This window comes from Uloborus diversus, chromosome 2, assembly GCF_026930045.1.
Source record: "Uloborus diversus isolate 005 chromosome 2, Udiv.v.3.1, whole genome shotgun sequence".
NCBI lineage: Eukaryota > Metazoa > Arthropoda > Arachnida > Araneae > Uloboridae > Uloborus > Uloborus diversus.
Window position 1 is genome coordinate 172,974,690 of NC_072732.1, and position 25,725 is coordinate 173,000,414.

Sequence of the window (25,725 nt, forward strand, 5' to 3'; positions counted from 1 at the left end):
TATGTCAAAAATAAGAACATTTTTAATATACAATTAACTGTACAGTTACACATATGTTCATACAGATTAAGATAAATAAATAGAGTAGCATTTTTATAACCAGCCATCTTAAATACTCCAGTTTATCACATTGAAGATTCAAAAACGCAATTAGTCAAGTTCTGTCTGAAATGAAAGAAAAATAATTACTGCCTCTAATTAACAATTCATCTTTTATTTATTTATTTTTTTTAACAACACATTTTAAATTGGTAACATTACTCTACCAATATGAACATAAACAATGCTTAACACATATTTCTTCAGTCAACATTCTAAAAGTTTTAAAAGTTACTGGCTACTAACAAAGGCAAATTAAAATGCAATCAATAAGCAAAGAAGTCGCCAAAATGTTATCGTTATTTGCTAAGTTTATTTTAATTAAAAAAATATAAACCATACTTTTCACAAGAAAATGTCAAACTGAAGCATACAACTTGAACCATTAAGTAAAAGAGGCAAATTTCTTAGCCGATGAAAATTTTTAAATGAAAGTTTAAACATCAATATAAGGTAGGATTGCTTGGTTACAGCTTTTGACACTTTAACAAGATATCTTCACTAGTACACTTTTACTAGCAAAAACATCTGTATTATGCTAATATAGCTACTTACTAGCACACTTGAGATATTTTATTACCTTTTTAAAGTTCTTCGTTTTTCAGATTGTGCTTTAAATAAGAATTCAATTTTTATGCTTCAGAATCTAAAAGAGCAGTTTCTGTTGATAATAAAATGTAAAATATGACTTATCTGTAAGCAGTTTTTAAATGAAAATCTATTGCATTTTTCAAAAAAACCATACCGATTAAAATAAAATAGAATTCTACTACTTAAGACATTAGGTAAATATCTAGATACAAAACTTTGAAAGAAAATACTTCTTGGAGATACTTCAATTCATAGCACATCAACTTCTGTATTAGAAACATTATCCACAATATCATCTGCTAAAGGTGAACTGCCCTCAGACATTTTTTCTGGGTCATTGCAAACAGCAGATGGATCAGAACCCTTTTCAGAACATTCATCTTCAGAACTTGAGGAATTTTTTATTTCATTTTTGATCGGTGATTTCAAAAGTTCTGAAAGAGGAAAAAAATTGATCATATAAAGAGTACAAAATTTACTATTGCTCAATTTTAGAAATTTAAAAGCAACACACACAAAAAAAAGTAAGACACCAGACAAACTATTTCTTAGAGTTTATAGGCAACTTCAGTACAATGTACCACCTTCTGAGAGATTTTTGCAAGCAGAAGCATACACACACACATGTACAAGATTATTTAAGAGGCAATAAAAAGATGAGGGCACTTTTAAATGAAGAAAATGAGATGACATGGCATGGTTCCAGCAGAAAATGTTGACTTCCAACTAAATACACATTTTTTTATTTTTTCAAAATTTTACAGTAAGTTTAAGCATTTTTTAGTATTTCTAACCAAGAAATGATGCACATCATAAATATTTTAGTATTCACAATTTTACTGAACTTAAAATTTTTGAAGCATCTTACAAGCATATTCTACACATTGCACTGAAAGTCGTAAATTCCATGTATACTTAAATTGAAAAGAAAAAGATCAATTGTCACATTCGGGACAGCTGATAACTTGTTTGCTGTTTTTTTATCACTCCTGTGCACAACTTGTGCACATTATGCGCTGCACAAGCAGAACATGATCATATCCTCTATCCAATACACTGGTGTCATATTGGAAAACCACAAAAGTGCTTATGAGGCAAACCAAGGCCTTATTGGGCAACAATCTACTTTTCTAGGACATCAAATCCCTAGAGAATACGACATTACAGAATGACAATTTTCTTTTTGAATTTGCCAACAACATAAATTAGGCTTCAAGAACAACAAACAACTTTTTTTTACTAGTAAACTACAATGAACCATGTAGAAACAAAATTTTTTGCTAACTATGATCAGGTATTTTTTAACAATACTCTTCCGTAATGACTTTTGCTACACTATTGCCTGATGATTAAAACTGCAAATTGATAATGCTTTATTATCAGTTAGGCTTTCTGATGACGATGAAGTCACAATTTAGTGAATTTTCGGTATGCAACATCAAAAAATAGAGTATATAATAGGTATCCCTATTGGATTACATGGCCATATTTGGTGCAATCATCTTACAAACTCATTGATACCATGAACTCTTCGCGCCACTCCTAGCCTCTTCCTACGGCATCCTAGGGTGCCGCAAAACCCAGTTTGAGAACTCTTGCCCAAGTATAGTAAGGGCAAGTCTGTTTCCCTGTACTTACACTATGCTGGGAGAGAAACAACTTTTACAGAATTAATTTCCTTATCTCAAACTTAACATACAATGAGTTAAGCTATAAAACCCTTATGTCCCCAAAAGCTTTTATTGTCTATTATAGAAAGGGCAAGTTGTTTTCCCTGTTCCTGCCCTACGCTGGAAGAGAAACAACATTTACAGAATTCAATTACTTTTAGTAAAAACTAACATTCATGTGCTTTAGCAATAAAATCTTTATATCTCTCTGCTATTGCTTAGTGCAGCAAGGGCAAGTTGTTTTCTCTGCATGGACACTATACTGGTAAAGAAGCATCTGTTACAGAATTCATTTCTTTAATTGAACCTTTCTAAAAAATGGGTTAAGCTCAAAAACCTTTCTGTCTCTAAAAGCTTGTATTGCCTAGTGCAGCAAGGGCAAGTTGTTTTCATTGTATTTACACTATGATGGGAGAGAAACAACTTTTACAGAATTTATTCCCTTATTTGAAAGTTAACATATAATGGGTTAAGCTGCAAAAACCTTTATGTCTCCAAAAGCTTTTATTGTCTAGTGTAGCAAGGGCAAGTTGTTTTCCCTGTTACTGCACTATGCTGGAAGAGAAACAACATTTACAGAATTTAATTACTTTTAGTAAAAATTAACATTCGTGTGGTTAAGCAATAAAACCTTTATATTTCTGTGTTATTGCCTAGTGTAGCAAGGGCAAGTTGTTTTCCATGTATGGACACTATACTGGTAAAGAAACAACTTTTACAGAATTCATTTCCTTAATTAAATTCCAACTTTTTGAAGAAAATTATAAATTTTAGGCAAATTGCTGGACACCTAAAAATTTTTTAATTGAAATAAATGTTTTTGTAGTACATGTGGGGGGCTATAGGGGCAAGGTTTTATCAACATGAAATTTTGAACTTCCAAAAAAAAGTTTTTTTCGATGATTTACACTTTCAGATGCAAGTTGGCACAATTTTCTGTTCTTCTAATTATATGAAACATATTTTTTCAATTGTTTTGTCATAAAAGGAAAAGAATAAGAGGGTGTGTGATGTGTGACTTGAAATATTGACCTTTTTTTGGCGGGACACCCTACATCCTATTGGATGTCACCAATATTCACGTTAGAAAGGGGCAAGCAAAGGGTCAACAAGATGGTGGTTTTTAGCTACTAAGTCTTGATTCTGTCAACCTTACCTATTTCACTTCAGTTTCCTGTATCGACATTTAATTTATAAAAAAATGAGCGAATACACAAAATTTAAGATATGTTTAACACTGCGAAATATTTATGTGCAAATTATTGCTTTGAATAAAAGATAGATACCAAAAGTTACAAGTCCTTAAAAGTTTTAGGTCATCTTTGAATCAGAAGAAAGACAGAGTGGGGGTATTGAGAGGTATCCCCAAGAATTTTCAAAATTGAAGTCTTAAAAACGCAGTTTTAGTTAATCTTTGGCTGTATTACAGATGGCCAGGGGGAGGGGAGGGGAGGGAAGGGGAATGTTTCAGAATCCAACTCCGGAGAGACTTTCAAAAATCTTATAAAAATGCATTTTTTAGGAATCATATTAAAATTAAAAGAAAAGTGGTTGTGATTTAATCCCTCTAATTATTTTTCAAATATGAAGTCAATTTAAGGGTATCTTTGGTGATGTCAAAAGCAATTCCCCTTACAAATTAGTTTTTAAATTACAATTTTAGTATTTGTAATGTTAAAAAAAAGGAATTTTCAAATGGTCTCTTCGGAAACTTTTTTTTAACGAAGTTCTAAAAACACATTTCAGGATATCTTTGATGAGGTTAGAAGAATGGTCAGAATTCAGGAACTGTTCCAGAAATTTTTTGATATTGAAGTTTCAAACAAGCAATTTTAAGCTATGTGTTGAAATGATTGGGAAAGGGATGTGACTCTCTTTAGAAGTCGTTTGAAATTACAATCCCTAAAACACCATTTTAAGCTTTTTTTTTTTTGTCAAATGAGGGGAAATGGTCTCTTCCAGAAACTTTTTGAAATTGAAGTGCCGAAGATTCAATTTTAAACTATATTCGGTGATTTTAAGGATGAAAGTGAAGGTCGGAGTTTCTCCTTTAGGGAAGGGTAGTTGTCCCTCTCTCCCACCTCAGCCTACGCTCATGCTCAGCAGTGATTTTTGAGAGCTTAGATTTTTCTGGATTTAGTTTTTTTTTTAAATGTTCAACAGAATATTTATTATCAAATAATTTTTTTTTTAATTTATACTTTTAAGTTTCCTACGGGCCAGGAAATAAGTGCTCGCAGGTTGGATTTGACCCGCAGGCCGTAGGTTCTTTGAAAGATTTTATTGCATAGTGTAGCAAGAGTAAGTTGTTTTCCCTGTAATTACACTATCCTAGTAGAGAAACTTTTTTTCAGAATTCTTCCACTTCTATTATAATTTACATACAGGGGATCGAAGCAATAAAACCTTTATATCTCTATTATATTATTATTGCCTAGCGTAGCAAGAGCAAGTTGTTTTCGCTGTATGGAAACTGCATTGGTAAAAAAAAAACAGTTTTACAGATTTTTCTTAATTTATTTGAAAATTTACATTTACATTGTTTAAGCAACAAAGCCTCTATATCTCTGTTAGGTTTGATTGTCTAGTGCAGGGTTTCTGAAACTAGAATCTCCACTTTCAAAGTAAAGAGCTGCCCTTTGAGCACAACTTTCCGATACCTCATAATAAACTCCTAAAAGATCATGCGCAGGTGACCAAACCATTTGCTGCTTCGGCAAAATCATGTAAACTGGCGTTTTGTGAATGTGAACAATTGATAGACATTACTCCAGACTGCATCTTGAAATCTACCAAACAGGATACTTAGCCCTATTTTTGGTTCCATCTGGAAAGCAAAAAAAGCCAACCACTCATTTTAAAGCATAGCCTTTTGTTCCATTTGCTACAACACACCAAAGCTGTCTAGATGCTGAACATGATATTCAACTCCAGTCATCAATAAGTGAACCCTATACTACATTGAAATTGCTGCCAAGACAAACTAACTCATCATATTATTTCAATGCTCAATTTGGAATTTTATTTATTCTGTTACATATTGATTTCTGTCTTTTGAATTTGACCTGCGTACCCCAAACTTTTTCATTGAAGTTAGCACTGAAAACCACTGAACTAGTGCTTCTTTTAAATATTTATGTTCCCCTTTAATTCCTGATGCTGAATTTAATTAAGTTCAATTAACTGCAAAACACAAATATCTGAATACTTTACAGACAGGGGTCCTCACTGAAGCTATAAAGTTTGAGAAATCCAAGTCTGGAGTCGCAAGGACAAGTTGTTTCCCGGTGTTGACATCATGCCGGTAAAGAAACAACTTTACAGAATTTATTTCCTTAATTGAAAATTTACATGCGAGAGGATTAAGCAATAAAATCTTTATATCTCTATTTGGTTTCATAACCTAGTACTGCAAGGGAAAGTTGTTTTCTCTGTATTTACCCTATGCTGGTAAAGAAACAACTTTTAGAGAATTCCTTTACCATCATTGAAAAATTACATACATAAGCAGCTAAGCAATAAAAACCTTTACATCCTTATAAGGTTTTATTGCCTGGTGTAGCAAGGGCAAGTTGTTTTCCCTGTATTGAAACTATTCTTGTAAAGGAAGAACTTTTACAGAATTCATTTACTTTTATTGAAAACTAGCGGTACCCGCACGGCTTTGCCCGTAGTAGAAAATTAAAAGGTCATTTGGTTCGCTTGTATATTTAAAAATAAATAATGGATGATGAATTTCTCGCCAATATGCTATATTCATTTGCTCGCCCATGTAACGATTCCACATTATGATAATTTCATAAGTTACTCGACTTAGTTATGATAATTTGCTCGTTAAAATGTTCTTAAAACTGGAATAGAAAAAGAACAAAATTGAGTTTTTGAAAAATCGCTTCGAGGTGCTCACACTACCAACTAATTCTGTGCTAAATTTCATGAAAATCGGTCAAACGGTCTAGGCGCTATGCGCGTAACAGACATCCACACATCCAGAGACACAGACTTTCAGCTTTATTATTTGTAAAGATTAAACATACAAGCAGCCATAGGCGACTTCCAAATTCCAAATAATTGGACTTTCCTCAGGCTATTTCATAATAATAAAATTTTAAATTGGAAGGAAAAGTCTACAGCGGCCATCTGTCCCGATTTTTGAGGCCATATACCACATTTTTCGGAGGTCATAGAATCGGAAATATTAAAAGCCTATAATGTAGCCCAATTTTAGAAAATTAAAAAAAAAAAAAAGCTTCAGGGCCCACGCCGCCTTACTCCTCATGCTTCCCCCCCCCCCCCCGGTGTACCAGCCACCTATGTAAGCAACTAAGCAATAAAACCTTTATATCTTTAAAAGGTTCTATTGTCTGATGTAGTAAAGGCAAGATAAAAATTTTCAAGCCTTAAAAATATTTAGTGTACAAATGAACGTACAATCATTGATCTCTAATTGTAGTTCGGCAATCCTTATTTATACCTTGAAATTTGCTTTGTAACCAAAAAAAAAGCGTAAAATTACTTCAAAATAGAAAAGTTTTTTTTTTTTTTTTTTTCATTAAATCACTGAGAATTTTACTGAACAACATTAAAGTTGAATTTTCTTTTATTTTTAAACTAGTGGTACTCGCACGGCTTTGCCCGTAATAGAAAAATTAAAAGGTCTTTTGGTTTGCCTGTATATTTGCAAATAAGGTATGGTGAATCTTCTCGCCAATTGGCTTGTACCCATGTTACGGTTCCACGCTATGATAATTTCGTGTCTCGCCTATTGAATTGTGCCCATGTTACGGTTCCACGGTATGATAATTTCGTAATTTACTTGTCCATCTTATGCTATTTTTGTTCTTAAAAATGAAATAGAAAAAGAACAAAATCGAATTTTCGAAAAATCGCTTTGAGGTGCACACCCCCATGCTACAAACTAACTTTGTGCCAAATTTCATGAAAATCGGCCGAATGGTCTAGGCGCTATGTGCGTCACAGAGATCCAGACATCCTACAGACATCCTCCGGACAGAGAGACTTTCAGCTTTATTATTAGTAAAGATGCATGCAAATAATCTCATTAAGGAACTCACTTTTTGAAAGCTTATTCTTCAGCTTTTGCTTTTTCTTTAACCTGAAAAAAATTTATATTATTAAAATATGAATAAGCTTAAAAGCTGATATTTTCAGAACACAAGTAATATTAATTTTATATAGGAACTATACATGTATATGAAACTTGGTTAAAAGATAAAGTTTGTTTACTGCATTAAAAAATGTTTTATTTTTTAAAAAGCAAAAAATTCCCCTGAATTTATCACATTTTATACAAATAACTTCTTTAAATATAAATAAGATGGTGCTGGCTCTTTTATACACATTACAATGTTAATAAGTTGAAAAAAAAAAAACATAATAGCAGCACTTGATGAAATTGTTATAATTGCATCACATACAAATACCATAGATGAAATAAATAATGTAACCAGATGTATAGTCTACAGCTCCAATGAAGAATCGTGACTATACTTTATTTTACAAAGAAACTGAAAAGCATGCATCTGTGTAAAACTTTCAATGGCATTTCTTGCTCATTAAAAGATTGTGTCTTTCCTGTTCCCATAAATATCTATCTATACATTCCTAACTTTTAACAATCAAACTATCTCATATGAAGCAACAAAGTATAACCAGATAATTATTTGAGAAAATAAAATGCTTTGTTCAGGAAAGATCGTATTGCAGGGTTGTGACCATAAAATCAACTTGAGTCAGGTAAAACAGTAATTCATCTCAGGAAAATGCCTATATTATCTCAGTTTGCCTCAGGAAAGCTCTAGTTGTTTTTCAGTTTAGCTCAGAAAATTTCTCGATTTGTCTCAGTCACAATTTCACCTTATACTGAAATAAATGTGTGCTGACACTGTGCAACATTTTTGTTTATTAAGTTCAGTTAATATATAAATATCTTCTTTCTTTAAAAAGTGGAGAAAATCATTTTCATCTTAAAAATTAATCAAAACTTTGAACACAAAAAAATATTACTGAGAAGTGATTTCTAGCAAAACACATGAATAGTGCCTTAAAATTGATTTCAAATGCTTTAGCAAATTCATTTTCAATTTTTTTTCAACACAAGAAGTTTTAAAAACGCCAGTTTAATCCAGTTAAAAGAAAATAAAAATAAATGCTTTGCTTTAAAGTAGCAAAGGTTGATATAACTTTAAACCCTCAAAATAACCAAAATGCTATTAGGATACAAAAGGATTAAAACACTAGACATAGCATGCAATTTTCAAAAAAGCACATTTTCAATGTTCGCTCGATTCTGAAACATATTTAAAAAAAAAAATTAAAAATTGGAGATCTTCTTTAAAAATTTGTAAAAATATTTTCACAATAAACCAAACTTTTATAGACCAAAAAATGTTAGTAAGAAAAGTGCTTTCTTCTGACATACATTTGTAACAAATTGAAAATTTATTTCCAATGTGGAACTAGCTTATTTCTGCATTTATTCTAGAACGGAAGCCCTAAGGAGCCGTAGGGAATGGAAAATTAAGAAGTTTGGAGGTTTTAACTTAGTGTACATTATATTCATAAGACATTACAATACATATCATACTACCTTTTAGCTCGTCTTTTTGCAGTTTTTTCGTCTATTTTTCTTTTGTTCTCTTCGAGGCGTTGGCGATATTCCTCATCTAGTTTTTCCTACAAATAAAAATAATCATTCAGAGAATTACAAAAACACTGATTTAAAATTATAATATTTCTCCTCATACCTATGCAATTTACTACAGTAACACCTAGTTACATCACGCATTTGGATATATCCGCTTTTCTATGTATTGTCTCCGGGAAAATTAAAAGCATTATATATATATATATATATATATATATATATATAAAATTAAGCAAACAGAATTACAAATATTAAACAAATTATTAATAATTAATGATGATAGAAAAGAAAAATGCAAACAGCTATTAAGTAGGAAAAGATAAAGTATGAATCCAGAGCTCATCAGCCGTGGAGGATTCATTAATTATGGTCAAAAGACCAAAATTTTAACTATGAACTAAAAGAAAATATTTAATGCGCATCTATGGGCTTTTGGTGTGGTCTTTTCAATATTTTTCACTTTTATTATTATATATATATATATATATATATATATATATATATATATATATATATATATATATATATATATATATATATATTAAAAACGTGATAATAGGAAAAAATTAGAGTACCATAAACCAGAAGGGCTCGGTACTTGGCTTGGACTCCAGTTTATGATGTTTTTGTGAATTAAGTTTTTCGGTCGACCTGGAATGTCTTTGGAACTGTTTTTATGGATGACACACTTATTTATTTGCTTTTTATATTTATGGGCTTGATTTTGTTTTTATTTTTATCGACCAGCATGAAAATGACCCCGATGGACGCGGATTTTACTTTTACACCCGGACACATAGGTAAGACTTTTGATTTTTGCTGGCGGTACGGTGAAGGGACATTATTGATAGCCTTTTTTTCTAATGGCCGAGACGAAACCCCAGTGCTTAGTTTTAGGTCTTTATTCTAAAAATCTGCATTCATTTCACACATGTGGTGCTTTTGCCCAATGTATTCATGAATGTTGACTTTTTCGGAATGGGACATCCTATTCTTAGTTTTAGTATTAAAATTTTTGGTCTTTCGATCATAGGATGAAGTTTCCACTGCTGAAGAGTACTGGAAAATGTTCTACTTCTCAAGAAATGTCTGCTTTTAATAAGCAAAAAAAAAAAAAAATGCATGTTTTGAATTCATTGGAAATCACAGCATTTCATGCTGCAACTTTAGGTTCCTAATTCACCAAAAAATTAAGACAAATGTTTGAAATGATAATTTTTTTTTATCACCTAAAAAAAATTGTGAGCTATTTCTTTTCTAATTGAGAAAGTCATTCTATTACGACAACAAGCTAAATTTGTGATAGGTTCACATACTATTTATTTGTACATAAATAAATCATAGCTTTTATGACATTGGTTATAGCGTGTTTTTTGGATATATCGAATTTTTTTTTTTTTTTTTTGCTGTCTCTCAACAAGCACAATATAACAAGGGATTACTGTGTTATTAATACTTAGAACTGTAAGGAATTACTGAAATGAAAAATACTATCTACAACAGATGAGGCATGAAAAAACAAAATTTTATGAGTTTCAATGCAATTGGGAATTAAAACTAAATTATTTGCTCGACAAAGTATTTTTATACTACACTAGCTGAGTCGCTTGGCTTTGCACGCCCTACGTCAAAAATAACAGTTATGTCAAGAGACGTGTTCAACAATCAGGCTTGAACAAAAAAAATCAGTAAAATTTTGTAGCACATTACAGAAAAATAACCAAAAAGAAAACATTTTAAATCCTCCAATTACAGGAAAAGCCTTTAAAACAAAAGCCAGAATGTTATTTGTTCATATTCGAGAAAAAATGGCAGCACAGATCTCCCTTCTCAATGATTTTCTTCACTCTACAAATTTTAATCAAAGCATTGTTATGGAAAGTTGAGATGAAGCACTGAATAATAATTTGAACCGAGGAAAGACTTCAAAAAATAGGGATTTTATGTCAAAATCTAAGTGTCATAATCAAGTTTTAATTGATATCTCCGGTAATTATTATCGGAGGATTACGTTAAATAGCCAAACATAAAGACGTGAAGATTACGGATCCATCGATAACTGGTTCGATGGCCAGTTCACTGTCGTTCAAGAGAAGTAACTTGGACATAGATATATATGCTAAGTTTTTAATTATATAAGATTATATCACACCCAGGCAAGGAAAGTGACACAACTCAAAACGAAAAAAACACAAAAGACTTCGAGAAAATTAAGGTTTTATGCAATGGTAGACTTTAGTGGTTTTGTCTCAAATATTACAATGTGCAAAAAAATATAATGATGAGACGGTTCTTTGTTAGTTTTTCTTGTCTAAATTAATAATGCAGGCTTAAAGTTTGAAAAGTTTTCTAATAAATTATGAAAATTTTACGATGTTTCAGTATTGGTAATATCGCTTTTATGCCATCATGCACCAGATATGAAAGCTAACTTTATACGAGTTTTGTGACAAGAAAGACAGTTAAATTTAGATTTTAAATCAGTCTCTAGTGAGTTTTTCTCAAATTTTTAACCGACTTCAAAAAGGAGGCGGTTCATACTGAATGTGTTTTTTTTTTGGTCCACTCACAGCATCTCACTAGTAAACTGATTTTGATGATTCTTTTTTAATGGATAGGGGATGGTTCAACTTTGGCTCCATTACTTTGACAATGTTTGTTCTTCAAAAAAAAGTAATGGGCAAAAAACAGTAAACTTCATGTAGTTTCCCTATTAAATGATTAAGTATAAAACCCATTGTTATAAAAGTTTGTCACCATACAACAATAACAAGGGTATCCATATGCAATTGTAAGGGGGTGGGGGCTCAGATATTTTCCCCATGGTTTAGCAGGATATTTTCCCCATGGAAACTGATTTCAATGCAGATTAGAGTTATTAAAATTTGACAGTTTTAATAACTTATATTCATTAACGGCTGAAGAAGAAATGTTTTTATATTTTTGCAAAGAAAAAAGCAAGGAAGTTCTTATTCCCAGGGGGGGGGCTTGACCCCCCCCCCATATGTGTGCCCTTGAACAGTAATATAAATGAAAATTGTAAAGAGATTTTTGAATGAAGGCTTTTTTAAAGCAAGCATCAAGTTTCGTCGCCGTAATTGCTCTACAGTGGAGGTAAACTAAGCAAGCCCCTACATATGCGAGTCGACACATCAGCTTAAGTTCAGCCATTTTGGATCGGAGCGCGTGTTTGAGTGGTTGTCTTTTCTGGCAAGTTATCACGTTTGGTGATTTCTCACTGCAAATAATTATTTGCGGCATGTAACTTGTTTATGAAATAAAGTATTATTTTTGGATAATTTGGCAAAACCCGAAACTTTTGCTGTGGTAACCGTTGCTCCGCAACAATGAAAAATCTGATCAAAAATGGAACAACTTAGGCTGATGCGTTGACCTGCATATATATAGAGGTTCTAGGGTAAATCGTTATCGCCACAACAGAGTACTGTCGTAACGGGTAAACCCATTATGAGCGAACCTGACCTGGGAGCGAGGCAATGCTGTGGTTAGGATCTGCATAGCCTTCACAATGCTACCAGGTTAGGTTTGCCTCAAATAAAGCAGTATTTTTATCGTTATCATCTATGCAAATAATAGATGATCGGGGCTAAGTAAGGACACACATAACAATATTGCATCACAAGCAATTTGTATGCTGTGAACTGTAAATTAGTTTGGGAAAATGTTAATATTGTTACAAATTCTATAAATAGTAATTATTCTTATGATTAATTTGTTGTAATCTAGCAAATTTGGCGTTTATTTCATTATTTTTCATCTAAAATTATTTTAGTAACGTAAACTGTAAATAGTTTCTTAAAATGCACATACAACCGCCTAACATTCGACTGAAGTATATGGTCCCCGTGTAACATATGTGAATGGAATAAAAAGAAAATACGAGAAGTATTTCGAATTTTGTTGAAACTTTTCTAGTATTTATAAATAGCCTCCGCACGTGATCAAGTTTTAGTTATGCTTTTAGCTATCTGAGATTTGTCTGAGCGTTGCTCTGTTTATTATGAAGCATTACGCTGTGTTTTTTGCAAATTTGGATGAAAATACGTGTGCCATCGTTGAGTACACAGTGTTAATTGATATTTGCCTAATTGCTATGGTGAATTTAGCAGTTGTTAACAATATTTCTTGTACATAGTTATAAATAAATCTCCAGTGTTTTTCTCAAGAACTGTCTTCATTCAAAGAAAGTGTGAAGATGTATCACGAACTCTAAACAATGTTTAAATGATCATAATTAAATTAGCACACAAATGAATGTATGAATTTAGTATGGAGCATTTTTATGAAAAAAGTAAGGTGAAGTTTCATGATGGTAAATTCTTACTATTTCTGAAATAAATTTACACTAATAAGAATGAAAAAAATAATTTTGAAAAAAAAAAAAAAAAAAAACAACTTCAAAATTACTCTAAAAGGTGAAAAATAATTTTATTCTTTAAACACCATCAATAATACTTTTAAACGTAATTTTTGAAGTTGGCGCAAAAACAAAAAGTAAATTTCAGTGTAACCATGGTGCATTCATATTTTTTTCAGAAATCATCCAAATTTAGGAACCAAACATTTATATTGTTGCTCAAATATGTTGTCATCAATGCTTAATGTGTGTGGTATTGAAGAAACTGGGACTGATTGAATTTATAGTTGTAGTTGAGTTATGGCTGTGAATGATTTTATCTATCATTTTTACCCAAACTTCAAAAATTATGTTTAAAAGTATTATCGATGGTGATTAAAGAATAAAATTATTTTCACTTTTCAGAGCAATTTTGAAGTTGGTTCTTTTTTTTTTTTTTCAAAATTATTTTATGAGTTATTAATTCTTAAGAGTTAGGTACTCAACCGTAAAAAGGAATCTTAACCCATGTAATGAGAATTTTTTTTTTTTTTTTAAAGAAAGAGGTTAAAAAACATTTATTTGATGGTCTTGATAGAACGGCACATGTTTTTATTCCATAGTTGGCACAGTGCTATTTTTATGGGTAAAAAAGTCCTGTAATTCAGTGCATTATCAGGTAAGCAAACAATTTTTAATTGAATCAAATTTATTTTGACATTTGACATAGTTTGCAAAATTTTAAAATTTTCAAAGCAAAGTAACTTTTTTTGAAAACTTAACGAATGAATTAAATCAAAATTACTGAGACTCCAAGACTACAATGTTGCTAAGTGTCTGAAATTTTTGATAAAATGTTTTAAAACTTTTCCTTTATTTAAAACATGGAAAAATTAAAATAATTCATTATATTGCGAGGGTACATTCATCTTAACATGAATAGATGCTCCATATGGAGTCTTTTTGAATTTAATTTATGTTTATTTCAAACTTTTAGCTGACTTGTACTAGACATTTGAATTTTATTCAGTAATGGAAAAAAAAAGAAATCAGTTACAATAAATTTCGTAATTTCAGCAAATTAAAAAAAAAAACAGCATAGATAAAAGGAATTACCTTTTTAGCTTTCTCATCGATAACTTTCTGTCGAGTATATTCTTTTCTTCTCAAATGCCTATACACGTGAAATTCTCCGCTTCCAGCACCAGCACTTGATCCTAAAGGTGAAATAGGTCACATATGTAAAACTTGTCAGTATTAAACAAAGAATCAGCTCTTAAACAGTGATAACTAAATTTTCATCATCTTTTTAAACCGTGATAATATATTGAAAGGAATAAAAGTTAGAATAAAAGTTAGAGAGTGTGATTGGGCAATCACACTCTCTAACTTTTATTCATGTTACTGTTGGAATAATTTCACTTTTTCATTTACTTAGTCTTCTTTTAAAAATGCTAGTTTCCTCTTTCCTTTTAGTTTTAACTATTGAGCATGTGTTTTATTATGCAAAATATTTTTTTTTTTTAAAGGCAAAATAAAGTTCATTTTAAAAGCTTTTTTAGCATAATTTAGCATGCCACTGAACTTTATAACTGGTTGCCTATGTCTATATAGAGTAAAACAGATTTAGATTTTTTCTTTTTTGACTCTGAATTTTGTTTTTGCTTAAAATTTTTTGACTAGTTTTCAAGATACTTTTGGGGAAATTTGAAGCACTTAATTTTAGCTGGCAGTTTGAATTTCGTATTAATTCTTCATTTTAGCATTGTTTTTTTCCACTTGATTAGTTTTCTATGTTCTTTAATCTTATCAACCGTATTTGTCTCTCATTGAATGACATTTGTTTGTCCTTTTTTTAAAAATATAAATCAAACATCTTTTATCGTATCTCTTTTACTTGTCTCTAAATGACCAGAACTCACAATACTTCAGATTTCTCAATCCAATTTCTTAATTCCTCTACCATTTCCTAGCATTTACCTGCATGTTCAATTTTGAGAAAATAAATAGATTCACTAACTTTGAAGTTAAACAAAATATTTTACATTTAAATAGTTAATGGTTATTCAAACTTAAACTTTTTACAATAAATTGAAACATGATTAACATAAAATTTCTTTTTCACCTTTTGTACATTTGATTTGTTGGATCACATTGAAATATCATAAATAAGAATGGGAAAAACACTTAAATTTCCACAGAAACTTTTATTGTGGCACAGTACACCACGGGTGCAGAGTATGTCCAATCCGGCGATCTAGGATCGGGGGGAAATTTGAACATCTGGGAAAGCTTGCAGATTCTTTTTTTTTTTTTAATTTTCCGATTTTTTCTCTCAAGTGTCTTTTGAATGCCTTTTCTTCTGCATCACCACTTTTTATATTTTCATTAACTATTTGTTAGATAATGATTTACATTTAATAATAAATATTAGATAGGAAATTTTAATTAAAACTTTATATGTATTTACTTAATTTACTTTTTAGATACCTAGTTCCACAAGTTACCAGTTCTTTCTATTAATTTTAAAGATGCATTTTGTTTTTGTTTTTTTCCAAAATTATCTATATCTATTGTAATGAAAGAATTTTCATCCAAAACATAAAGTATATTGTAAAATTTTGGGGGAATTTTCATATAAATTGGGGGAAATACTGGCAGTAAAAACATTTTCTGCACTCCTGGAGTACACTATACTCCAGGTCCCCTGTACCTACTACTACCCGTTGTTTAACTAGTTAGATGGGGCTCTATTAGGTAGCTGTTTTTTTTAAATCTAGAAAAGGACACCCAGAGGTATTGATTTGGATCGTAAACTAGGAAGACTTTGTGACCTCGACCGATTTAATATGCACCAGTCCCTATTAGCTAACATGGGGGATCTTCAACTGGCTGACATCCAATCTGCTACCCTCAAGTTATGAGTCCAACAGTCCAACGCCCTATCAATCAGGCCTCTACAGCCCTACTGTAGAAGTAAAAATAAATTTTAAAAAATAACTAAATATCCATTAAAAAATACTTGCCCATAACATTTCGAACAAATTCTGGAACAGATAAACCCTTTTTCTCCTTGGACATTTCAGGAATCACAATAGGCTTGGTCTTCATCAATGCAAAAAAAAAAAAAAAAAAATTGTTATAAATTTAAACCAAATATTGTCACATTAGTTTTCTGTAAAGCATAGTGCAACAAATGTAAAAAAATAAACATTTGTACCATATTTTTTGATAAATTAAATCATAGTTAAAAAGATGAACAGTGGAAAACAACACTTGCAAGCACATTTCACACGCAAATTTTGAGGAAAACAGACTCCAAACACACCTCCTGGAAACTTTTGTTTTTGCAATGTATAATGCCTTTTAACTCCTAGCAGAATTGAAGGAAACAATGTTTTTACTGAAAAAACCAAAACAATGTTGCTGTTTTTTGCGGGGGGAGGGGGGCAGGATAAGTTGATTTTTTACGTTTATTTTTGTTAACCAAATTTTCATGAGCCCATAACAAATATAAAGTGCAAAATTATATGGACATAATGAATTTAACCTATTTCATGAACATAGGGGGAAAGGGGGCTCCTGTGAACATGGGGTTTATTTAAACATGGTATGTTTTACTAAGATCACTTCAAGCAAAAAATCTGAAAAAATTCTCAAATAAGGACAGTATCAGTTGTACCTTTTGGACAAACATTTAGAGCAATGCGCCATTTTATGTCTCTGTGGTGGCAACTTCTTTGTTTTAGCAGGTGTTGAAAATATTTTAATCAGTCTTTTTCATGTGATAACACTTTAAAAACTAACTGCTAATCTAAATCTAAGTATTAGGAACCATTGCATAAACATTCAAGTAAATTTATGAAAATGTTAAAAAATTTTTATTAAAAATTATTTATTTTTATGAGTTAGCTCTAAAGTAGACGATAAAGCACTTGTGAACACAATATCTAGGGGCACGAATGAACAGTTTTAGTAGCTACTCGCCTTAATATTATTATTAGTATAGGGTATTGTAAGATAAAAAATGTATAAATACTTATAATTATTATTTTCCTATAATTTTTGTAAATTTATTGTTAATTGTTATTCATATTACTAAGAATATATTTATTTATCTTTATTATTTCTATTTTTAAAAATATTTTGTTACTAAATAGTTGATCAATATTTTAATGTTATACAGTACTTGCAGGAGAAATAAAAAGACAGAAACCATTTTCATTTAATTAAAAACTAAAGTTCAAAATTATTTTAAAATACATTATCAAACAATATATGAAGCTTAAAAGCAAAATCTATATAGAATAACCTTTACATAACAAAAAATAATTTTTATTATACAGTTGGTATAAGTTTTTTTTTTTTAGTCTATTCAGTGATTAGAACAGGCTACAAGACTTTTAGAATTTCAGTGAGCAGTTATATAGTCGGGAAAAAATTATTTCATAATGAAACATCTACTGTACAATTGAAACTGACGCAGAATAAGTTACAAACCCCTACAATGTATTTGTTTTTTAGGTATTAGCTTATATAGGTATTCGCTAATGCTCACCAACTCCCGAAGATTGCTTTGCAATCTTATTTGATTTGCAAAGATTTAAATCGTCAATTAAAAAGAAACAGATTAAAAATGCATTATGAGCTCCCTTTGGATCAAAAAGCCCTCCTTCCCCGGGTTTCAAAATAACTTGCTCCGACTTGCAGAGCCGTAAGGGCTAAGGGACTCCTGAGCATTGAAAAACTGCAGTTTTGTACGCTTGAAAAGTTGCCTTCATATTTGTGGTCTCTAGTATTATATTTTGCTCTTTAGCTCTGGGCTTGAACTGAGTTGAGTCTAAGATTTTCCGTTAAACTCGAACCCCTTAAAGTTTGTGATTAAAAAACACGAAACTTGCGAATCGAAAAGACGTAACTATGGCAATGCCAAATAAAACATCATCAACAATTTTAATGGAGATGATATTATTTAAACTTTATTTTTAACGTCTTGTAACTTTTTTTTCTTTTGGAGATAGAAACTTAGTTTTTAAACCATAGGTCGAGTTAGATCTGGAGCACAAAAAGTCGCTCTTTCCAGTGGTGTCAAAAAGAAAACTGTGGGACAATTCCTTTGCTTTTTACTGATGGATTTAAGGAAGAAAGTTGCGCCTAAATTTTAGCTAAGCCTAAAAAAGTTCGAGCTAAATATGCAAATAACTCCCGCCGTATTTATGTTAGAGCATTGAAACAAATTGTGTAAAACACGGTAAATTCTACCTGTCCCAACAATATTTAATATTAATATGTGCAAGTCATTTTTCACCCCTTTAATAGGCAATAATTGATAAATTTATAATAAATTGATAATATTCTTTGAAAAACAAAGAAGTGCAAAAAACTGTTCACATGTGCCCCCTTACCCCCTATATATACATGATATATTTAACACTGAGCAAAATCAAAGTAACAACGTATTATTTGCAAGAACACTACAACAATTCATGATGTTTTCTAGCTCATTTATTGATTTTTTGGTTAAAATTTTGGCATGTTTAGATCAAGTCTAACATTTCCTTTCCCCCTGTACAAGTTTTTGTCCTCATGCATAAAATAAATTTTAGAACTATAATTTTTGTGAATGGTAACGAACATACTATTTTTGGACAAGACTTTCAATAGAAGGCTAATGTTGATCAAAATTCTCTGATTTACTATATCTCACAAGTGAAAAAATATTTTTTCTTACAGACTTAAGTGTACTATGATTCAAAAACAATCAAAACTTGGAAAGAATTTTTTTTTATTATAATGATAAAAATATTTTGTATCGGTAACGGACATACCAACAGTGGTAACAGATTTCCAAAAGATTAATATTAGGAATGAAAATAATTGATAAAAATGTGTGTATGATTTAATTAAAAGTTTAATACAGGATTTAAAAATGATGTCGAACTTGGTTGTCAATAATTGAAACATCAAATAGATCCATAGTATCAACCAGTATCATAATAAAGTAGCAAATGGAATGAATATATTCCGGTTCTTTGTCTATAAATATCTCACTGTTTTTAGTTTTCTTTAAATATTGCACCCCATACCCAACCTCCCTTCACTTCTGATTTGTAAGTTCAGTTATGAATAACAGTTCTTTGCATTTATAGTTGCAATTTCAACATTGACTAAATGATCCTAATTTTTTAGTATTAGGATCATTTTCATCCTATTCACTCTATTCCGTTTAATTTTGCACTCTTTCTGTTTATCAATTCCTGAAGATCCATCAGGTACAAGGATTTGATAGTCTTTTATAGTTTATGTTATATAGTCTTAGGATATTATTGACAGCTGTTATAGAGCCTCAAAATCTGGAATTACAACATATTAATTATGCATTTTTGAATTGACCTTTATTGCAAGTGAAACAAATTCAGAAGCAGCATTAACTATGCCTTGAACTTGAAGCCCCCCCCCCCTCCTCTTTTGCCGTTTAACATTACTTTCCTAAGAAAAAATACAAAATAGTTTCAAATGATTTTGAGAAGGTTTAATTTTTCAAATATGTGAAATTCAACATCAAAATGTTTTGTTTAAGTTTCTGAGAAGAAATTTCATCTGAAAAGATTCACTCTTCAATATCTGAGATAGGTATAAACTCTTAGTTTTTCCATAATCTAAACAGTCAGAAACAATCACATAGGATTCATGCATATCTAGTGTACACAGGGTTGGCTTTCTGCCGGCAGAAACTAGTTTTTGCCGTGCCAGTGGCAGAAACTGGTTATAACCGGTTAAAATCGGCAGAAACTGGCAAAAACATGTTAAAAAACTAAGGTAATTACTAAATGATATATGTTTAAACTAGAAAATTAAACTTCATTTCATAATTGTAAAAAATAAAATGTTATGCTAGTGCTCTTCATTTAGTTCAAAAAGGGAACTTTTCAATTGCGGATGCTCGTAATATTTGAATTAATCTAACAAAGGACAAAAATCATATGGGTTCTTAGGATAGAGCAGGGACATACAGAATTAAACTGGCATTACTGTTTGTAATTTGCTCGCAAATAAGTTTCATCAAAGTTGCTTGTGATTGAAATTATCATGTGCTTCAAGTGTCAAATGACGAAAGTGAAGAAAGTGTCAAATTTTACTTCCCAATATTAATCTAAATTTTGTACCTAATATCACAGTTTTGCAAAACAAATTGGCCCCACTTCTCGAAACTCATTTTTCCAGTTGAATTTTTACCGCTACCTAGTTACTACATGATGGAAAAGTTAAAAAAAATAGGGTCTGGTGGGGGAAAGTGGTCAATGGGGAAAGTGGTCATAATTCAAATAAATGGCTATAGCTTGGAAATTAATGTTCGAATAAATGTGAAAATTTTATTTTAGGCTAGTGCATTTATAAACTATATTTTGAATACAAATTTTACAACTGGCAAAATTTTATTTGGTAAAAAAAAATATTTTGCGTAAATATGAAAATTCTTAAAATCTAAACACCTTTTTTAACTTCCTTGGGAAATTTTGTTTGTTAGAATTATGAACAGATTGACTGTACAGGAAGCTTCCTACATGTCTCAAGAACTCTTACTCATTAACAGTTAGCTGAATCTATTTTGAATAATTTGTTAGAACAATTTAAGTAAGATGGGTGTAAAGTGGTCATAATATTAGGCTTAACGAATATTGTTCTTCTAAAGTCACTAAATCTTTAAGTATAAGGCAGATATACATTAAATATTAATTTCACTTAATATGTATTGTTTTTACAATAAACAGGGTTAAATATACGAGTATATGTGTATGTATACGCATATACTCGTGTAGGCACTTATATATACATATTCACATAAATCATAAATGCACCAATAAACACGTATTTGGGTACCTGCAAGTATTTTTTATCTATACAGATATACATTGACTATACATGTATATTCCCGCTTATATGCTCGTATATATATGAACAATTATATACTCAGGGAGACACGTATATACGCGTACATACTCGAGTAGACACTTGCATACAAGCATATGATATACATGTATACAGGGTGAGTCTAAACTTTTGGTCAAATTATTAAAAGGTGTTAGACGGCAGGATAAGAAGCAAGAATCATAAGAAACATCCAGAATCAAACTCAAGGCTGAAGCGCTACATGCACGCAAAGCCAGAAACTGATGGATGCAAAATATGTCACACATTTATTACACAAAGACAATTTTACACAACATTTTAGGTTTTAAGAAAATTTTAAAGTTATTGATGAAATTTGCGGCCGGCAGCTGTAATACATGCATCGCAATCACTCTGTTGCAATTACGAGACTTTTGAAAAACTTTCATCAGTCGCTGCACCTTCGTTGCGATGCGTGTATTAGAACTACTGCAGGCCGTAACTTTTAACAACTGCTCTAAATATGTCTTAAAAACTAAAATGTCGGGTAAAATCATCTTTGTATAACAAATTTGTGACCTGTTTTGCTAACGTCAGTTTCTGACCTTTTGTGCATGTAACGCGGTCAGCGACCATAAGTTCCTTATGATTCTTCGCTTCTTATCCTCCCCTTTCACACCACTTAGATTTTGAAAAAAATTTCAAAATCTCCTCCTTCCTTTCATTCTGTAAGCATACATGTATATTAGCGGATATACTCGTGGATATACGTGAATACATGTACTGGTGTATACACGTAAATGCACGTATATACGTCTAACAGGTATATAATCGTGTTTACACGTAAACATACGAATATACTCGTGCTTTCATATATATTTACGTGAGTAGACACGTACAAACACGCACTGGATATATCCACGAATTAACTCGAGTATACTCGTATAAGTATGTATGTACACTTATATATGCGTATATACGTCGACTCGAGATACAAGCGCAAAACACGCATATGATGTTCTTTTCTACAGTTTACTCACATATACACGTGATACGTATATACTCGTATAAACAACGTATACACTCCTATAGGTAATCACGTATACATGCGTGAGTATATACGTGTATATACGTATATACTTGAGTAGGCATGTGCATGCATCTGATGTATACATGTATCTATTCATATATGAGCATGTTTACTCATGTCTACACGACAAGTATAGTAGACTCGTGTATACCCGTATATACTCGTACATATACTTGTAACTATTAAAATAACCAAAATATACAAAAATTAGGGTTATTTGTAACGGTTTTGCAGTTTTTTAAAACTATGACCACTTTCCCCCATCCCATGGGGTAAAGTGGTCATAAATACAAAGGGAAATGAAAGTGTTATAAAACTACTTAAATTCAATATTTTTTTCCTGGAATGCAATGTACTGTGTTCTTTAATAATACAATGTAAAATAACAACAAAAAAAGTTGAAGTGTTTAAAGAATTTATTGTTTTTATTATCCACCTAAGTTGAAAACCTACGATTTTATGACCACTTTACCCCACCAGACCCTATACAATTTGAAAGTTTCATGAATATTGCTTGTTCCTTGATGCATTGCCTGCTAGCTCTTCTGTTGCAAGAATATTCTAAAGTTTCTCATTCGTGCATAGTAAATTGAGAAACTATTTGGATCTTTGGAACCACCTTTTCCAAAAAGCAACTGCAGGGTCTAAACAATGTAACATTTGATTCTGAATTGTGTTAATATTGTAAATTAAACTGTGCTTTGGTTAACAATTAATTATTTTTTCCATGCATTTTCTACTGTGTGTCAGTAGTTTTTTCTTTTGAGAGAGAGAGTTTTTGCCAGTTTCTGCCGAAAATGTGGCAGAAAGTGGTTTTTGCCATGCCGGTTTTAACCGGTTTCTACCAGTGGTTTTAACCGCCCCGGCAGAAACTTGCCAGCCCTGAGTGTACATAAAGTATTTCGAGGATTAGCCCAGTAAGCACTTTGAATTTTCTTTGGACTTTTAACTAAAATTTAAGAAATCCACCTGTGAAACAACTTTGTTCACATGCAAAATATAAAATTTAATATATCCACCTGCGACACAACTTTGTTCACATGCACTTTGCTTTACAAATTTTCTGTACTTTAATCGTGTTTACCATACACACGATTTAAGGATGGCTTTAGTTGCTTTTGCAACTAAATTGAACTGAAAATCATTTCAAGAGCAAGAATGATAAATCAATATTAAAAACATTACCAAGATTCAAAAAAACCAACATTTTTTTATCTCTATTTTTTTTTTTTTTTTTTTTTGAATCATAAAACTAAAAAAAATCTAAATCTACTTTTTTGTCCTGATCCTATTCATATTTTTTAAATTTTGAAATCAAAGAATTGATGTGATTTGATAAAAACAAAAGCTTTACATATTTAGAATATAAAAATAATCTAAAACCATTTAAAAATGTAAAATCTAAAAATGCCTAACTTTGGTAACGGACGTACTGGTACGTCCGTTATTATTGATTTTTACCCAATTCTTTTCATAAAGCAATAATTATTTTTCAATATAATGTTATTCAACTGAAACAAAAAGTAAGCCGACGATTTGGGAGTTTTGTGATAAAAAATAAATTAATAGGGTTATTTTAAACCAAAATTAGTAATGGGCGTACCAAAATAATTCAGAAAAAAATTCCTAAGCATTTTCAGACATATTAAATCCATTGTTAAAAGAGTTTTCTGAAATATTCAAAACCTTTGGATATTACGCAAATAAGACAGATGAAAAAAAAATACATTTGAAAATTTCCTTTTTAAGTACCTAGTTCCTAACCAATTGATAGATGCTTAAACATGAACTCAAAATCAAAAATCTATTGCAAGTATAAGCATTATCAACACATTTTCAAAATCTGCAAGTTTTCACCTTTAAAATGAGGTATTATTCAAGTTTTTACAGCAAATTTGAATTTAGAGAAAAAATTTAATTTCAGATGATCTTGCCCCAATACATAACTCCATTTTACACCATAAATCCAAATTGTTTTTAATTTTATAAATTGAGATCATCTTTTATTTAAAAAAATAGTGTTTTATAGTAGACCCTCGTTTTACGCGGTTTAAGATTTGACATCTTTATTTTATTTTACGCAGATGAGTTTCAGTTCTACGGGGATGTGGCAATGCAAACAGATAACATTTTCCTCTTATTCAAAATTCAAACTCCTAAAGATTGCAGAATATGTGTAATCAATTGCATTTTGGCTGGGGTGCAAGGCAAATGCTCCGGTTAGGTGGGCAGCCAAACGCGGAACCACAAGTGCTTGGTTCCCAAGTGCACTTGGTACTCATTTTATCGACCCACTGAAAGGATGAACTGCTGAGTCAACCATGCCCAAGCCGGGAATAGAACCCGGGCCTGTTCCGTAGGAATGCAAAGCTCTACCACTGTGTCACTGAGCTTAGCATTATGTGCATTAAAATTGGCTATTAGATGTAAGCACAAAAAAAAAAAAAAAGTACATTCTGAAAATTGGTCTTTTTGGAAAGTAAGAGAGAAAAAAAAAAGCTTAATTATTTTTAAACTAGTTGGTTAAAACCACCCAAACTGACCTCCCAGATAGATATTTTTTACAAATCACAGAACAACACTATGTTCCCTAATCTATTATACAAGGAATAAGAAAAAACATTGGCAAATAATAATAATATTAATAAATAAAATAAAATAAAACAACAAATGAGTCACTCACACTAATTTAATTTCGATTTAAGAATTTTAGCCAGCCTAAGATTTCTTTCAAAGAAATTAAAAAGCACATTATTGTTCTCTAACAGATGATTCACTTCATGCGGAAATATCAAGCAGAACTCAAAAAACAGGTTTTATATTTCCTTGTAACAATGGCAGAGTACTCATCTATTAATACCACTAAAGTAAATGCAATATAAAATTCTTCGAATAAAGAACACAAATACATATTGAATTCTTACCGGATTGGCCATCAATCTTTCAAGTTTTATTTTTTGAAAGTCCATCGCAGTTTTCGGAACAAATGGTCGTTGCTCCTCACTCATATTTATAACTAAATGCAAATTACACTTAATGAAAATATATAAAAATTTTATGTAAAAATGCAGGCAACAAATCAATAGAGAAAACCTGAACAAGAATTGAGAAGTGAACGATACAGAAGATTCATCATAGATCAGAAGAGAGAATGCAAGTTGTTTGTAAACCATGGTACAGATGTTGCCAAACCTAAACGCAGACCGCAGCGTGAATGAAGCAGAAATGAAGCATAAAGATGTAAATCTTCCTCAAAGGATTGAAAAGACGTTCTACAAGGAAAAACTTCTTAATAACAATTCGTGTAATAGGGAGGATCTTTTTTTTCTCTCTCTATTTGGTAATGAGAAGTTAAACCAAA

The 25,725-nt window shown here is 31.0% G+C and overlaps 1 protein-coding gene across 5 annotated transcripts; it reads right to left on the bottom strand.

Annotated features, from left to right (window-relative positions):
• Positions 1-25,621, bottom strand: LOC129217496 (PRKR-interacting protein 1 homolog). Of its 5 annotated transcripts, none has more exons than XR_008580220.1 (7): positions 25,289-25,621; positions 16,411-16,489; positions 14,501-14,601; positions 8,971-9,056; positions 7,436-7,476; positions 680-1,124; positions 1-165 (listed from the first exon to the last, which is right to left on the bottom strand). XR_008580220.1 is itself a non-coding variant. In XM_054851808.1 (7 exons), the coding sequence occupies exons 1-6, from the start codon at positions 25,535-25,537 to the stop codon at positions 940-942; spliced, it is 741 nt and encodes a 246-aa protein (XP_054707783.1). In that variant the 5' UTR covers positions 25,538-25,621; the 3' UTR covers positions 1-165; positions 934-939. The 5 variants fall into 5 exon arrangements, 4 of the variants coding, with proteins under 4 accessions (XP_054707783.1, XP_054707781.1, XP_054707782.1 ...); XM_054851808.1 differs by having other exon boundaries at positions 934-1,124; XM_054851806.1 differs by having other exon boundaries at positions 921-1,124.
• Between the last annotated feature and the right edge of the window lie 104 nt (positions 25,622-25,725).